Here is a 19,823-nt window from a genome sequence, read left to right as displayed (position 1 = left end):
GTAAAACCCTAAGACCGAACCCACAAGATATAAAGAACATGATCCTATTTGAAAAAAAACCGAATTATACAATTTAATATAAAAATGTTTATTTATTTTATATAAAAAAAAAATATGTAACAAACCTAACACAAATGTACATATTATATACTAATGGACAAGTCGTCGATGTATTTTAATATCAATAAAAAAAACAAAAACCAGAATATACCTATATAATGTATTTATATATAGGCTTTCTAGGTCTTGTTTCGGCCCAAAGTCGTGCGACGGTATCGTATAATATATTATAGTATGTTATAATACCCCATACGAGTTTTATCTTGATTTTAGCTGGCCATAACTATATATTATATACCCATGGCTTATAATAGGCTGGCCACTTGGTCCGGTTCGGATGATTTAAAACATTAACTCGATGTGATTCGTTACGCCGCCGCCGTGTTTCGAACGACTGTTATACCTATATATACACATAGCTTATATATACCTAACCTATCTAGAATACGCGGCGAGGTTAAATGGAAGAGTAAAAAACAAAAAAAAAAAAACAAAAATTAGAATATTATAATCGGTTGGTTAACAGTGTTTTGTAAGACTCGCTAAAATTAGTGTTTATCTAGAAAAAAATAGCTTTTCAAATAACCGATAATATACCTACGTATAATTTTGTATATCGTTTTATACAAGGCGATCACCTCATTTTTCCTTTGATAATGCGTTTTTATTCATATTCTGATCTTTGGAATATTCAAGTTTACCTATATTATACTCGGATAAAGACTATTTTATAAATACTTAGATTTTTCGAACCACTTGCTCTGCGGCCATTCACAAACTATAGATCAGCAAATGGAAAATGTTTCTTTGTATTTCTCTACGATAATAGTTAGATAAAAAACGAAATTATCATTGAAGTAATGTTTTTATATTTATTTATAATTATTATAATTATTTTAGGGGAATATATTCTGATAAATATGGATATAAGCTGTTTACGAGCTAATATATATAGGTATATTAGATTTTTGGATTCATTTTACCAGGACTTTCCATTCAGAAAGTTTCTCGGTAATATAAGTCTTCGTCAACCGAGAGTTTAATCGGGTTAAAATGTGAGTGGAGGTTGGTGATCAATGGATTTTAGTGGTTTGTTGTGGCTGTGTGTTTTGTCAGCTAGGTAAACATTTTTATTATAGTTACCTTTAGATTCTTTTTTAGTTCTGAAAAATTGAGTCACTCCTTTGCGTACATACTTTTAGTTAATTTACGACAACGTGTTTTTTTTTCAAATCTTTATTGCTGTATAAATTTAAATTCATGTTCCAAATGCACGGATAGTTTAGAACTTCTTAATTAATTGTTTCGTATCAAACATTATTGTACAGTTAGTAAAAGTAATTTTTTTTTTATTTTGAATAAGATAATTAAAAAATAATTGTGTAAAAACATTTTTTTCAAAATTAAAAAAAAATATTTTCATAAATCGGTGACCGAAGATCCGCACAGTGCGATCGGTTGTATTGAAATATATATACTTACTACATTGTATATAACTTCCAGAAGCCCAGATTTTTTGCGATACACGCGTTAATGCGCTATTATATTATATGCAACTGTAATGCTACACAAAATATATCTAATGACCTTGTAGATGACTGCCGAAGAGAGACTCAATTGTATATTATTACACGCGTGTGAGTAAGATAAAAACTCGAAATAGCGGAAATACAATATGAATATAGTCGTTAAACGGTAAATAATTATATACTTGGAACTACGCGAACTGACTAAAAGTAATATCGCTATTGTAAATTAACTATAAGAAATGACAACTATATAATATATTATTATATTATAATGTATATCATTATATCGTCGTAATATTTCCATTTAATAATTTTTGAATTTAAATAACTTTTATTAAAATACACTTTCATACCATAGAAGCGAAAAGATAAGTAAAGTGCAGCCAACGTCATGGCGAAAACAATATTGAAGCATCTAACAGTCAAAAAAAGTATTTTTGCTTAAATATAAGCCATCATCTGTTAAGAATCAATATGTTTAAATCGTTAATTTTCTTCAATTAATTACAAATTACAACAAAATATCATACTATCTGTATATCATAAAAATCCAAGTCGAAAATCATCGTTTATATAATTAAGATAAATACATAACTATAATAATGATAAAACTAATAAAATGGTTTAATTCCGTTAGTTCTAATTTATTATTATATTGTTTAATACGACTTTCAATAAGCCACACGCAGTATGCTGTTTTGCAATGTCGCCGTTTTTGAAGTTTTATTTTTACATAAAAAAAAAAAACCGTCAGTATAGTTTGGCCCATTCAACCACGCGATATTATTCGTTAAAATTATGAAAAGTAGACGATAGTCGTTAGATTTTTCCGAAAATCGGCGTAATGAATGCATAACTATACAGTATAGTCAGTATCGCGATTCGCGGTATACAAAAACTTAATATCGCACGAACGATTTTTAAAGACTAATTTAACTTGTTCCTTTTAACGAATAATATTATTGCGTTGAGGTATTGGTAACACTATAATAGATTCAAGAATCAGGCTTGTATGTAAAATAAAAATTAACAACTATCAAAAAAGTAAAAAAAATGTATCTACCTATTATGTTTTTATTATGAATAAAGTCAATAAATTGAGTTGAATTGTTCAAATATGATAAGTACGAAATAGCAATCATATCATATTCACAGTCATAAAAAATACTATGGTCAATGGTCATGCTATAATTATATCAACAGACTAGAATTTAACTGATTTAATATTGTCATCAGAATTACACATTCTTCAAAATTATCTATGTATACCTAATAATAATATACATAAAATATATTCGTGTGTAATTTCTCAAATTAGATGCTCTGTTTCTCCAATATAATATTATGTTTTTCAATTTAACAAATTATGCGTACAAATGGGCATAGATGTAAGATATTAAAAAAATTTTAATTAAAATATATTAATTTTAAAATTTAATTGCCTATTAATTGCTTCAAGTCCTCATGAATAATATTTTTAAATATTTTAGTAAAATAATGAATATTCTTGTTCGTTGTTTAAATATGTAATTATTTTAAACAAATTTGAACTTAAAATGTCTATAAAAAAAATTGTGCCTATGTATTTTAAATATCTTAGCTATAATAAAAACTTACAAAGAACCTTGCACTCTTTGCAGTATTCAATTTTAAACTTTTCTGACTCAGTGAACAATTTTTTTTATCGATAATATCTGAATGAAAAAATAAAACTTGAACATTTTTCTTCTTATAATTTGTAGATAGCTCAAAAAAAAAGTCAAAATATATTGAAAATTATACATATTTTGTATAGGAAATACTGTATGACTAAAAAAATACACACCGTCTAATCAGGACTGAAGTACCTATTATAATATATAATGATTATTGTTGTTTATCTCCTAATAATATTATCGCCATAAGCGAAAAAAAATAATACTTATGGCTAAAATCAAGTTATATGTGTAGGATAATAAATTTTAACGTTATTAACTTATTGCTATAAAATCTATACCACAACTACCACACATAGACACACAATTACATGATATTAATAGATTCGCACCTAGTGATACCTGATATATATTATAAGCACACTGCTTTAAATTAGTTTTTTTTTAAAAAAGTACCAATTCTATATATTATATAGTTATTAATATTTAATACAGTAAACTGCTTACAATAGTAGCATTTTTCAAGTATCTTCCTGCGAATAAAATGCTATTTATTACAACAATTTAAGTATGCACAGTATGTCTGAAAATTTCCCAAGCCAAATTAAATAAAAACAGAGATTTAAAGATAAACGAATTTATTCACATCAACTCTCTGCATAAAGTTCTTGTTTAGTCACACACCCGTTACAGCGCTGGTAATTCAGTTCAAACGCTCATTTTGTGGAATTTCCTTTAACTGCGCTGTACAAACTCTTTGGATCACCGGAACGTCATTAAAAAGTGACCTTTTATTTTCGACTTGAGTTTTGGGAATAAAAAATAATCGGCTTATGCAAAATCGGATGAGTAGGGTGGATGAGTTAGAATAGTGATTTGATTTTTAGCGTAAAAACGTGTTAAAAATGTTGCTGTGTGAACTAAAGCTATGTCTTACATGAGAGTCCAACTACCCGGATTGTGGTATTCGGTTCGACGAGTACAATGCATTAGGAACTTCATCACTTCTATATAAACGTTATCATTTGCCGTCCAATTGGATCACAGGCCCTTTAAAATGAAAAATGCGATCGACATTGTTTAGTTTTTTGATTTGACTCTCGACCGTTTTTTAAACCGCTTCCACCGTGTACATTATACGTTATTGTGCGAGATGTAGCTTTATCATCGAATGCATACTGTATTATAGAATTAGTTTCTCTAAACGATTTTTGAAGTCGAACACAAAAATGTTATTGCACTTCTATGTGTTGCAAGCTCGGACAAGGTACCTCGAACACACCGTACACAGCCGAATATAACTAGTGACCGAAGAAAGAAACCAAACCTGCTGATATTTTGTATACAATATAATACTCGTTAGACTTTATACTATATTACGATATGTATTGATTGTATGAGAGATAATGCTTTTTACATTCTATAAATATATTTTGTTTGGGAACTCTTCAGATATACTGTGTAAAACTAAAGTTTTTATTTTATTTATTTTAATTTTGAATATTCTTCAATTATACATAAAAATATTCAGGAAATAATATAGAATTAAAATATTTACATAAATGTATATAAAGGTATAAATAACACAAAATTGATTTTAATTTCATAATGAGAATCAACACAGAATATATATTTAAATTTTCAAATTTAAAACTTCTATCGTTCAAGTAGCATTGTTTTATAATAAATTATTTCAAAAAGCTTTATTCCATATTATAAGACACAATATTGGTGTATATTTTAAACAGGAAATGTTTTCAGATGATAAATTTGCAATATCTGTTATTAAAAATTTGATAGAATTAGAATATAATTTTTTATTGAGTTATTATTAAATTATTAAATTATTAAACATTTGAATTTATTTGGCATTAATTTAGTGGATGTAATGGAAACTTTTTTGCCAAACGAATAACAGTCACAAAGTAAAATAAAAATTATGTTTCATTGTATATAATCAGAAATCAAATTTTGTCGTATAATATACCATATACAGACTATATGTATAAATAATTGAAGTACACAAAATATAGGTTACATGTAAGCAATAATGGGCTACATTCCTGTATAATATACTTGTATATGGCTTATGGCTGGATAGTTTACCAACACTATAAGTCAATAAGACGACAATACAACTTACATATAGCTCAAAATAAAATAATAGTTCGTTTAAATAAAAAATGTGATCAAAATGTAAATTATTTTAGTTAATATATTTCTAAAACACGAGACTTTTTATGAAATTATCTGTTGAAATATACAAAACATGTGTGAATTTTTACTAATATGCAAAATATAAAATAAAACTTTACTTACTGTAACATTTCGAAAACTAAACTTTATATTTCATCGAACTATTAAATCAATGTGAAGAATTTTAACGACTGGTAAATATTTTATGTTGTTAAAATAACATTATGATTACTCTACAGACGGAAATTAATCTGTACGATATACAGATATATGATGCTTAAAACCAATTAAAATATTTAAGTTTTAATGGATATATCTATAAGTATTAAACAGTCACATGTAAGTCTCGGAAGCTCCAAGACGAACGTTTCATTAAGCTGCACATAAAAATAATTGCATAAAATGTTCAACCACCAGCGATCACTTTGATAATATGTTTTTGTTCTAATTTTACTTTAGAAAATAATTATTAATCAAAGAACAATACAATTATAAAAGTAATAATATATATATATATATATATATATAAACATTTATTTAGAATTTTACAGGACCACAGCTTTTGATGATGATCTAATATATTTTCCATACTTAAATAGGAACAATACTATGGAATCTTAATAACAATTAACTTTGTTTACCTATCTGCGTTTGCGTAAAAAGGAATACAATTACATTTGTTAGAGTTGCTTAGTAATGATGTGCGTAAAAATATGAAATCTACTTAATACGAATTCACATAATTTTAAAATCAATGCAATGTATAATATTCTTCACTAGTTCACTTGCTCAAAATCTATGACAAAAAAATGCATTAATATTTTTATTCGCTTTACAATATACTACTTAAATTCGTTTATCAATCGAGAATATTATAGTCCATAATGTCGTATATTTGATGTGTATTATATTATCATGTGTTTTATTCGACACAAATAAAAATAAAAAATGTGAAGAATATTAAAATTGAAGAACTTACTATCTGATTATACAGATACGATCATAATAAATTGTGTAATATAATATACGATTGTCGTATTTAACTACCTCGTTCCCCACCGTGAACGAACAAGTACACAATATAACGGTCGCACAATATATAGTAAAGTAATCCGCCGAGCCACCCAGAACATGAAATTGACCAAAAACTGAGCATTGTCCGGCAATCGTTCGTGTACCGCCAGTCAGTTGTGTGACAACTATCGTTCAGCGTGTTACCGTCTTCCTTCCGTCGAAAGTTAGGTAACCTACACACGTCTATAACCACATTATAGTAATGAATAAAATAACTAATATCGTTTTTTAATATTTATCTATAAATAATATATATATATATATATATATATAAATAATATATATATATATATATATAAATAATATATATATATATATATATATTATTTAAACAAATTCTGTTTAAATTTTAATTCTATTTGTTTGTTTGTTTTTATTACAAGTTAAATATAATAATTTATATTCCATAAACAATTAATCCAAAATTTTTTTGTTTGTCTGTTTCTAGTCTAAGATCACCATTTAAATTTCAGAAACACTGGACGATTTCGGCTTTTACAGTGAAACAGTTTCATTTTCAATAGAAAACTAACTAAAACGAAATGTAAGTATTACATACTAAACAATTTAACTGATCAGTCGAGTATCAAATAAAAAGTCTATAGCACTTGTAGCACTCCATAGTGATCATTGTTTAGTAAATTAGATACCTATTAAAAATTTATATTTAATTATTATTGGAATTTATTTATTTTTTTTTTTAACCTAAAATAAATTAACAAATATACACTGCATGTTAACCATAATATACTATACTATACTACACACTATTGGAGCAGCGGTTGTTTTGATTAATTATTTTTTTGTTTGCAATTTTAAAATCACACTTTAAATTGTTCAATAGTACATTTAAGGAATATATTAATATGGTTTGATTAATTGTGTGATTAAATTTAAATCGAACAAATGTATTTCTCCTTTTCAAAGCAATTTAATATTTATAATTTTAAAAATCATCAAATCATAATTTATTTAACAAAATATGGGTCCTTCAACAGTTTATAACATTCCACATTATCAATATGATGATAGCTTACACGATTAAATATAAGAGCTTATACAATAATTTATTATTTGTAATTTAATAGATACTTTATGGGACCTGTTATTATACTTTTTTTTTATAAAATTATAAAAAAGAATCCAATTAAAAAAATATATTTATCGAGTTTCTGCCATTATTTTATTTAGACCACTAAAATATTGTATGAAATAAGACATTTAATCTGTATGCATACATAGAACAAACCTAACCTATTTTCACTAAAAGTGTACTTTCCCCTTTTCCACCAATACCTCGTTCCCACTATAAATGAGATATTGACTTATTCCACGTTTCCACTAAATCAATTTCTATACTATGACAAGCTGTTACTTTTTATTTAAAATACGATATAATATTGAAAAATCAGTACTTATATTTTACAATATATTATTAAATAAATTAAAAATAAAAATAATTTTTATATTTTAAACCAAATTAAACATTTGTGTACAAATATCTTAAAAGTGTACCTACAATAATTACAAAAATTATTTTAAAAACTTATACATAATATATTAATTCTACATTTATAAATCAATTCCCAGCAATTTATAACTTTAATATTATTATTCTTAATTTATTATTCATAAAAACTTTTAATAGTATTAAATTTTTTTTATGGAAACGTGAAGTCGGTAAATATTGAATTTGGTGGAAAATGCCAATGGGAAAGATAGACTTATGGCGGAACACTAAAAACGTGTTATACACCTGTTATTATAGGTAGGTACTGCAAATAATCTCATAATCGTGGATTATAGAAATGTGTTGTACGTGTTTATCACATTAGATACGTTCTGTATTTGCACATAATATTGATGATTGATCGATAAATGAAATTGTGAAAATCCAGTGGCGTTGTAATATTACGATAAATATTGTATAATAATGGTATCAGGTACCACATATTGATTCGATTTTAGTATAAATACATATATTTTTTGTTTACGTTTTAACATGAACTAAATATTGAGGAATCATTTGCAATGAAATTATTATTTTTTTTTTAGATAAGTTAAAGTTTTAAAAAAATACTATTTTAAATACTCAACACTAAAATATTTTGATTTTAATTTTTTGTTTTGTTTTGTTTTTTTTTTTTTTTAATAAAGTGATTGTAACTGGTAGCACTTGCACCTTTTATTGATATTATCATCTCTAAATTAACGTATATATTAAACGTTCAATAAACTATAAAGTCAATATAAATAATATTGAATTTAAATTTTATCATATCATCAAATAAGTAATTTTTATTTCCTCGAGCAGATAGAGATCGGGTTGTTCGTTGTGCCAAGGCATGCATATACTATTGTTATATATATTATTATTACATGAATCAAAGGAGTAGGATTTATTTTCGATGTTTGACAATTTAATTTTTAATTTAAACTCGCCTTAATACCAGCAACGTTTGAGTATTTCAACTTTGAAATGTTGACATGTGCAGACATATACTCAAATTAAAATCATATTTCATATAAAATAACTCGAAATCATTGCACAGCATATTGAATATAGATAAAATATAATATAGATTATAGATAAATATCACTTGATAATATTATAGAAATAATTTAAATATACCGATATAAATTACAATATGCTGCTATTTTAACGTACTTTAACGTACGACATTCATTCATATTAATAATACTATTTTTCAATTTATTTCAAATATTTGTCTAATTATATAATATTTTCAATATTGCATAATATGTAAAAATTGAATTTTTAATAACTTGTGTCAAAAAAACTTTTTAGATTTTTTCCATTCTAATGGTCACATTTATTTTCAATCTTATATTATGTTAAAGCAAAATATTATTTTAGAAATATTGATGACACTTATGTCAAACATTATTCCAAATAATCCAAATAGTTGATAGTTTCTACTATACTTAAATATTTGATATGTGGCAGTAAACTGGTAGGACCACTTGTCTAAAGCTTAAAAATAATATATTTAACTACTATGTTATTATGAGTTATGACTTAAGTGTATGAAATTAAAAATATGAGGTAAAAATATATATGTACACTACAAATGATAATCCACCAATTCCATTATTATCTTTTATAATGAATTTCAAATTCTTGGAATTTATAAGCATGCTAAAGGACCATATTTTAAATTATTTAGATTTGTTTACCATTTATATTGTGTCCTGTGTTGATGCAAACATTATTTTTTTTAAATAAGAACCAATCTTTCATTTCTGTAAATTATTAAATAGACGATTTTTTTGAAAACTTTCATATATCTAAATCAAAATTTGAATAAGATGTTGCTGAGCTATTAAAATGAATATACTAAGGATAATAGGTTTACATAAATATAAAATATATGTAAGTATGTAATATCTATTAATCTCAAAAAATACTTACAAATTATAAAGTATTGATAGATTATAAAAAAAATTAGTACAGTAAATTTTCAAATCATTATAATCCCCTCATTGGTCCATAACTTTCAAACCTATTATGGACTTATATTATTCTTAGTACACAAAGTTAAATTAAGTTGAGCACATTATTAATGAATCAATCTGTATAAAAGGATACATTATTTTTTTCAGTCATTTGTTGTAGTTCAAATTGTATAATTTATAATTCTATTTATTCATCATTCAATTTGTATGATGATTGATAATAGTTTATGTTAATTACTAATATTTTACTAAATCTTATGTCATTCACTTCAACTTTATTTTCAAAAGGGTTTATCCCGGTTATATGTATATAAATAAATAAATAATATAGTTCAAGACAACAACAATTTTATAAAAATATCCTCATTTTTTACTATATTTTTATCTTTTCAAATAATACAACCAATTACTTTTCTAAAAGTTTGATTTACCTGTATCAAAAATATCAAACAATGAGCAAATAACTATTTTTTCTTATAAACATTGACAATTTTTATTATGTATTAATTATGTATATACGAAAATACGTATACACCGTCCAACAAAACTGATATTCAATACTTGAAGCTAAATGTCTAGAAAAACAAACAAAAATTAGATAAATAAAAATCATTACATTAAAAACTACATTTTTTTATTATAAAAATGTATAGTGTATTTAAAACTATAGATAAAAACATTTTCAAAGTCACAAAAATAGGCAGTAACTAAGAGTTATTGCAGTGGTCAAATATTTATTGCTCCCGAGTATTTCTAAATACATAAATCGGGTTGGTACAATATAGGAGGGGATTGATATATTCTTCATGACCTTTTTTTGTCAATGAAAATATATTATAATATTTAATTTACTTAAATGTATAAAAAAAATATATATAAAGATTTTCAAATCAACTCCCTCCCCCCTTGAAATCATTATTTGATCGCTACTGGAAATATTATTATAATATATTATGTATCAATAAATGTAGTATTATTTGTTATTATATATTATATGCACTGCAGATGTCCGACCAGCAGGGAGACGACGGCAGCGAGTGGAAAAAATCGTTGCCCGGACTCTCTGGGTCGGATAATCCGCTGTGCACGCCAAAGCAGATCAAAAACTTAACTTTGGACGAATTGCGCCGGGACGAGAGACTTTGGATTGCCTACGAGAGGGGTTGGTGTGATTTGTTGCGGTCATTCATGAACATGCAGCTGATGCAGTCGGAAACGTCATATATGTTGCCTGAACTCACGCGGCCTGGTATACTGGACCACACAAATGCTGCAGCTTCCAGTGCAGCTGACACAGCAGCGAATGCATCTAATCCGGAGAGTACTTTGAGTGGCGATCCGATGAATGCATTACCTGCATCAAATGTGATTACCAAGTCGAGTACATTAGGTACTGTGCATATATCGGGTGCAGTGGCAAGTGCAACTGTACCCGAAAACGGTTCGCCTAAACGGATTGACGTTCACGCTCTCACGTCCCGTATAAAGCGGACTTACAAATATACTGATGTTCGTCTGTGCGAATTCCAAGGACTTGGGCCACATGATGTACAACAAGAGTCGTCAGAAAACGGTCCCTACGAATCCAGAGTGATTGGGGACTCAGGCGTGACTGAGCAGCTGTCAGCGATCAGGATCAAAATTACGACACCAGAAGCAACAGAATTCGAACTCACCGATATATTCGGCGACGACGAGAAGCCAAACGCTGACAACGAGTAGTTTCTGTCTGCTAAAAATCGATTTTATACAATATAATATTATAATAAATAGTTATTCTGTATTCATAAACATTATAATCAAGACTTGGAAGTTATAGCACCAAAATAGTTACTTTTTAGCACTTTAATGTACACTTAAGAGTTAGAATTACCAAGATTAGGTTAATTAAATATCACTTAAAATTGAGAAATATGACATACTATTATGATAAAATACAAATTTATAAAAAAAACCGAATCGATAAACATTTGTACTTATATTTCTTTTAAATACTCTTGTCCTCTTATCTCTTTTGTTTACTTTTATTTTTTTTAATATTTTCATATATTTTTCCGTAATTATAAGATAGATTATAATATTGGTACTCACTGCTCAGAGACTTTAGTCTCTATAGTTGTTTCATTACTACTACTAGTTATTCTATACATTTCCATTTATTTCAATTGTTTGTTTTAGACATATTAAATGAGTAAATATAAAAAAAAAAATGTGTTTGATTTCTTTTTTATATGAGATGATACATAAAAATAAAACTAAACTAAACTAAACTAAAAATTAAACGCATTATAGATGTTATAAGAGTTAAGAATTAAAAAAAAAAAAAAATACACAGATGCTATAACTTCCTAGTCTTGAATTTATTATATTATAATTATAACGAGTAGAATGTAGCTGTTCTTTTCGAAATCCCGGTGTCATTTCAATATTATTATAATACCTAGTGTCTTCAACACTACAGAAATATATTATTAGTATTTGACAAACATATATTATGTATCCAAATTCCAAAGCGTATTATTATTGTTAGGATGTTGATGAATTTTGAATTTTTTTCCCTTTTATTCTATACAATGTTATTCTAGCTAAAAATTTGATTCATGCTCTCTTGATGCAGAATATTCCAATAAATTTTATTTTGCATTTTTTTGCATTTAACGGAATTTTTAGCTATAAATGCATTTTTTTTTTTTTTAACGTCATTTTTCAAAATTTTTTCATCTTTTAGGTCGTATTTTTGTAGTTTTTGTACAATGTGGGGTAATTTTAGATTTTAGAGCAAGTGTTAAACTCAAGTTTGGAAACTAATTTAATTTTTTTTAAATCTAATTTTATTTATATTTTACTTTTTAATTTATTTTTAATAATTTCATAGAATGCTTAAAATGTAAATGTATACTATTGTTTATCATTTTATTAATATTATAATCTATAATTTATATTTTAAATTACTATTGCACCCATTATCACGCCCATATCTCTAATAAAAATTATTATTTATAGATACATTTTTTTCACTTACTAATTAATTAGTTTTTTAGACCATTTTTAAGGTAATATTTTGAAGCTTTTAGGGCATTTTTGTGTGTTTTTTAGGTAATCGACATCCTAACTCTAGTTATAATTATTATTAATTATATTATATTATTTTTATTTTTTATTGACATAATAATATTATATTACGCACAGTTCCGTGTGCTGCAGCTCACCACGTACTATTAAGTATTATATGTTGTGTACATTTTTCAAACTTTATTAAAAATAAACATAACATATAATATATTGTATTTAACCTACGAATAAGTATTATATTATTGTGTAACGACAGTGTGTCTGCAGTTAACATAGGACAAACAAATTGATAATATCTATCAAATTTTAGTTATTAAAAACTAATCGTATAAAAAATATTTCGGTATAATATAAGTACTTAACATTGTTGAATTTAGTAAGGGGAAAACATTATAGGTAAAGATGAAAATATGTTTTATGACATAATTTTGTATATCTATAGGTACTCATAAATATTTACAAAAGTGTTATATACTTACAAAATCAGATTCCGAGAAAATATTTGTTCACTTTGGTGGATAAGTTTGCCTGTTGGCTGTTATACAATAATAAATTCTTCGAATTCATTTTATAAACCTCGCAAAAGAAATATTTTCATGAAATGTGAAATATTTTTTTGTAGAAATTCTAAACAATTTTATTTTAATGTTTGGTAAAGGTAAATAGTTTAATTATTTAGAAAAATTTCGCCATTATATTAGCATAATATAACTATATATATTAACCGTTTATTCTTTTATTTATATATTTATTTTGAAATAAAAATTCCTATAATTTAAAAAAATTAAAATAATATAATATTCATTTCTAAGTACTCTATATTAAGATTTAAATTAATTATAATTTTTGTTAATTGTTTGTACTTTGGTTTATTTATAAAAAAATAAATAATAATATTATTATTATTATTGTAATAAATTCTCAAAAAAAATAATGATAACATTTATTGAGTTTTAGTTTATTTTTTGTTCAATCGAATAAAATATTTTTAACGATTAGTATATATTATTTTACTTAGATCACTAATAATATACAAATAAGTGGTATTAATTTTTAAATAATCACTCACAGAATTGCTTGTATAAAAATATTAAATTATAGATATTAGATTTCTAAAAGATATTATTATTTCTAATTTTAGAAATTCAAATAAATCTCACAATAATTTTAGTATGGTAATTTTATTAGCTATACAAATTAATTACGCTGAGAAAACCTGCGATGCATCGTAATGGTCTGCTGTCTATTTTATATTATGTGCATTTAATAACAATAAGGAATAATAAGTGAAATATCTCGTTACAAAATTATATTTTCGAGTCGATGAATCAGAATTGAGTCTCAAGACCAAATTTAATTAATTGAACGTTTGAAAATTAACTGCGACAATGTCGAATATTAATATATCGGTACAGTGTTTGTATTTCTAAGTAATTGAAATAATTAATAACCGTTCAGTGGTCTTGCTGTTTAATAATAATTATACTCTTTGGCGTTTAATTTAATTTTTTTAAAGCTTGAAATTACTGTTTCTATAGAGTATATTATGTATGTTTTATATAAATTAAACGTTTTATGACTATTAAGTAAGTTACTTTAAAGTTACTGACACAAATGGTCCTTTTTTAGGAGGGAGGACTTGAATAAAAAATATGGGGATTTTCAATTAAAAAATACGTAGGTCATAGACCCTCACACAATTTTCGTGGTTAAATATTACACTGTGTAGTCATATAATTCTTCTCTTGCAAAATGTTACATGGGATATGGGTACTAAAATTCTTACCGCCTATATCACAAATCATAAGTAAAATACTTACCACAAAAGCTGAATTTTAAATAATTGTTTTTCCTGTGATATTTATTATGGGACCGTCATAAAAATTGTAAAGAACAATGATATTACTTTAGTTCTTATTATGATTAATATAAGTAACGTTACCTGTATGGCTATGTGGTGTTTCTAATGTTTCTATATTAACTATACTTTATACCAAGTGCTTAATACTAGTTAAATATACCTACTGCTACTTATAGCGTTGTTTTGTATTACTTAGTTATACTTAATAGAAATATTAATTCTTAACTCCACTTTTAATAATAATACCTGTTAAATGTTTATAAATATAATAAAAAAAATACTTTAGCTTAAATAAATAGCAGTAATAGTACAACATTATTTTAAATTCTATTCCCCACAATATCTAACAATATATTATTTACATACATAAATTGAATTCAATAAAAAAGGGGTATGGGTAATAATAGCATAGGCCTTGTGTGGCTCCCAATATTAAGGGAGCCAAATCCACGTATTTCAACTGCACCTGCGTTAATCTGAAAAAACAACAAATAAAGATTTTCAAACATTTTTTTAAATTTATTATTTCGTTGTTTCTCAAAGAAAAGTAATCGCAAAACATTTTAATTTGTACCATTATTCAAAGCTAAGTATTTTTAATTAAAATAATTTTTTTATATTTATCTATGAAAAACCATTTTAAAATACTATAGTTTTTATTAAAAAAATAATATTTATAAGCAAATATTATATTCGACATTCGTACAAGTTATTATAGTAATAGCTAACATAATTAATTTTGGATTGAAAATTTGGGAACACTGAAAAGTATTAAGTGAATAAAATTCAAGATTCCATCACAAATTAATTAAAAAATAAAATACATTTTTTTTTTTTATATATTCAATTATTTGGGTTTCTGTTTGTTTTCAATTTCATTTTTTTTAAACTGGTTTATGTAAACTATTGTGTTATTGAATATGGTATGTGGAGAAGCAATACCTCGTCTGTCAAAATATATTATTTTTCAGAAGCACAAAAATATGACTATTATATACAATCATAACTTTTATCGCTTACGTAAATTTCGATTATTTCATTATTTTATTATTTTGGAGACTTTATTTGTATTCATCGTTTAAGTTATGAGGTATTCTATTGAGAATTTATAAAATAAAATAATATACTAATAACGAGGTATTTTTAAATATTTTTATCATTACAATTATGAACTAATTTTTTTTAATAATATAATACTTTAATATATTTCTATACTTGCGTAATAAGTTTTTAATGTTTTATATAAATGGCTTTTATAATTTAAAAAAATTAAAATAAATATACCGAATATAATACAAATATTTCAAATTATTTATAATATTAATATATATTATGAATAAAATCAATGGTTCACATTCCTATCCAATTAAAATTAAATTATTATTTGACGTAATTAATTTAAGAGTATTTGTATAATATATTTATAATATATATATATATATATTATATTTAAGTATAATAAGTAATGTATGGATTTTTATGTTAAAATTATACCTATAATATATTATTTAAAATATTATTTGAATAATAAACAAGTAACTTGCAGAATTCAAAAAAGTAAAAAAAGTATACAAATAAAAGTAATAAAAATAAGTAATAATATATATATATATATAAAGGTATACATAAAACTTAACTTTTTTAATCAAATAATGTTATGTATGATTATATAATTTTGTGTTTTAGAAATACTAAGCCTAATTTTGTAATTGAGGATTTTAAATGTACAACTTAGAAATGGAAAAGCTTATTCTAATATCTGAAATTTATTGTAGGGAAATAATTCTCCAGAAAGGAACATTCAACATGAATTGAGATCTCTAATACAGTGATTCACTGATTCTCATTCTTTCTAAGACCACAATCAAAATGTTTTCTTAAAAATATATCGTGGCTCACGTGGTTTTACTTTTACTAGAGTTTAGTTCACTAGTTACAAGAGTCTAGTAAGAACTTTAGGAGAAATGGTTATTACAAAGGCTGTACTAAGCACGGTGGCATATATATATATATTGTATAAATTGGTATCTAAAAGTAAGTTATAATAGATGAACATTCTACTCTCCCAAATTGCTGATTTTTATTATAAACAATTATATAACTTAATTCTAAATTTTAAAAACAAAGCTTATAGTTCATATTTTTAATAAACATATAATATTATCTTATAGTTTTTTGTTTTTTAAAACATAATACGTAACTGCATATAATCATGGATTTCGAATTTACCAATCTTGGTAAAAACAAACTCGAATCTGCAGAAGCTATATCCAATAATAATTTCACGTATAAAATAACTAAACTAGAGGGAAAGTTTTTAGTATTTCAAAAAAATCTAACAATGACTGAAACAGAATGTCGTATTTCTAGAGATAAGCCGAATATATTTGCCCCCTACTTGTACAAATTTTTAATTCTAATTATACTGACGAACCCGACTTTACCTCTCACTCTATTTGAACTCACAAAACTCTTCATGCATACTTACTTCTTAGTAGATATTTTAGGCAGAGAGTATACAGGCAAAGATGTATTAGAAAGACTTGAAGTATAGGTTTTAAACATAAACGAGTGCAGTGGTGCGGCGAGCATATTTAAATCCCTAAGCAAAGTATTTAAACAATGACCCACCCACTATATCCCCTACTACATAAATACATAATATATAATCTAAAACTGTATATTAATTTGCTATAGAACAATTTAATATAAAAAATACTATGTTAATTAACTATACATTCATCCACACAAATCTTAATTTTTAAGCTCAACATACATTTCGTTGATTAAGCAATTGCATTTGACAAACATCGTTCACCATGCCACTGAACTAGTGTGATGTATTTTTACATACATCTAACCGACATAGAAACAAAAAAAAACTATAGGGACACTAGTGAAGATTCTATCACAATTATGTATAGGTACTAGGTACTTACAATATTTGTTACAACTATTACGACAATCAGACAATCTAATACATAAATAAATTACCCATACGAGTAATAACGTCGAAATGGATTTTAATCGCATATTTTAACAAACACAAATACAACGAACATCGGGAATATATAGGTGTATAATTTTTTGTGTGATATACTAATATAGTAATATATGTAATGAATATAAATATCTAATCTTAACAATATACTTCATATTATACAAGATCAATAGCCAGAGTGGATGGATACTCAGGATTTTTTTTTTTGTCGAGAGTATGTGGACTTTTACTCCTATTTTCCCTTACACTAAAAATATACTAAATACATTTTGTATTTATTACTACATCGTAATACCACCACTACCTAACATGTATGTGTATATTATATAATATTTATAATTATAACTAATTTTAAATATTAACAGTAAAATGTATATATTATAATATAAAAATAAAATAATATTATTGGTTTAATACTTAAATAGTTAAGTTAAGTGCCACTAATACCAAATTTGATTCGTTTTTGTCACAACTCAAATGACTGGTTCAACGATTATATTTTGATAATATTTATGTATTTGCGATTATAATTTACACATTTATAAATAAATTCAATTCAATTCAATTATTTTTTCTACTATTTTAGATACAGTCAGAGAATCTATAGAAGAAATATTTACTAATTTTGAAAATCATAAATAATCATGAGGGTTTCTGTACAATCTGGAAAAATTACCATCTCCTGTACATATCTTGGAATGCTGTAAAGATTTACATGGAGGAAGAAGATAATGTTGGTATAAATGCCGTAGAACTATAAAGTGAACTTGAACATCTGAGTTCACTTTTACTAATTGGCAAAGGATCACCCACATGAGCGCTCCAATTTATATACAATATGTTGATATGCAATTAAAGTATATATTACTTTAAACGGCTTAAACTTATATAGGTATCTCAAATAATATTTTTGACAATCCCAATTTTAGTAGTATCCAGTGAACGAAGTTTCTCTAAATTTAAATTAATAAAAATTTATTTGAATTTCTCGATTACATGATAGGCTCTCGTCGTTAGCGATTTTGTCAATTGAAAATGATTTAGTCCAAAAAGTAAACTACGAAGAAGCAATCAAATAGTTTTATGAATTAAAAGCTAAAAAAGTAAAGTTCTTTTGTTATTAATATTAATTATAATAATTATAAGTATCACATTTTAAATTATTTTTATTTTTATTTAATCTTATTATAAAACTAAATTTTATTTTAACTTGGTGAGGAGGTAAAGGGCGCCAATACTTCAAGCATCGACTCTGAATGTAGTTAACACTATATAGTCTAAGGTAAAATCGAATGGATTGAATCGTTCACACGGGACTTCTTAATATCCATAATAGAGAGTAGTATAATTATTATTGTTATCGTATATAAGTTATCGATCAAAGGCGACGGCCGACGATTAGCCGAAAAAATCGCAACAATACACATATAAAATTAAAAATAATTTTCAACGAAATAATTGATTGGTAATTATTAATTAATCTTATCATGCACAACTATTAATCTGTAACTAAATTGATAAATATTTGTATGTAATATATTTCTAACAAATCAACTCTTATATAATGTATAAACTAGTATAAAAAATGGGGGTGGGGTTCGCCACTGAGCCAAAGAAATATAAAAAAATTTATACAAAATTATATGATTATAAAAAAAAACAAGTGAATTATTAAAGTTTATTATTTATCAAAACTGCTAGAAGTTTGTATGGAATATATACAACGCCTAATGCATAGACATTTGATTTTGACATAGAATTCTCTCGATGTCACAATATGACAGAATAAATAAACTAATGGTTAAATCAAAACAAGTAACTGAAACAAGATAATTTTACAATATGACATTAAATATTAATAAATGAGTTATTAAATATAACAAAATATGAACATAACA

At 25.1% G+C, this 19,823-nt stretch overlaps 1 protein-coding gene across 2 annotated transcripts; it reads left to right on the top strand.

Annotated features, from left to right (window-relative positions):
* Positions 1–6,618: 6,618 nt before the first annotated feature.
* Positions 6,619–11,965, top strand: LOC113557210. 2 transcript variants are annotated; one of them, XM_026962591.1, is made up of 3 exons: positions 6,619–6,682; positions 6,963–7,058; positions 10,997–11,965. In XM_026962591.1, the coding sequence occupies exon 3, from the start codon at positions 10,997–10,999 to the stop codon at positions 11,711–11,713; it is 717 nt and encodes a 238-aa protein (XP_026818392.1). In that variant the 5' UTR covers positions 6,619–6,682; positions 6,963–7,058; the 3' UTR covers positions 11,714–11,965. The 2 variants fall into 2 exon arrangements, with proteins under 2 accessions (XP_026818392.1, XP_026818393.1); XM_026962592.1 differs by having other exon boundaries at positions 6,654–6,713.
* The last annotated feature ends 7,858 nt before the right edge of the window (positions 11,966–19,823 follow it).

The sequence above is a fragment of the Rhopalosiphum maidis genome, chromosome 3 (assembly GCF_003676215.2).
Source record: "Rhopalosiphum maidis isolate BTI-1 chromosome 3, ASM367621v3, whole genome shotgun sequence".
NCBI classification, from domain to species: Eukaryota; Metazoa; Arthropoda; class Insecta; order Hemiptera; family Aphididae; genus Rhopalosiphum; species Rhopalosiphum maidis.
The sequence above is the reverse complement of the archived record's forward strand: the minus strand, read 5'-3'. Positions and strand labels throughout refer to the sequence as shown.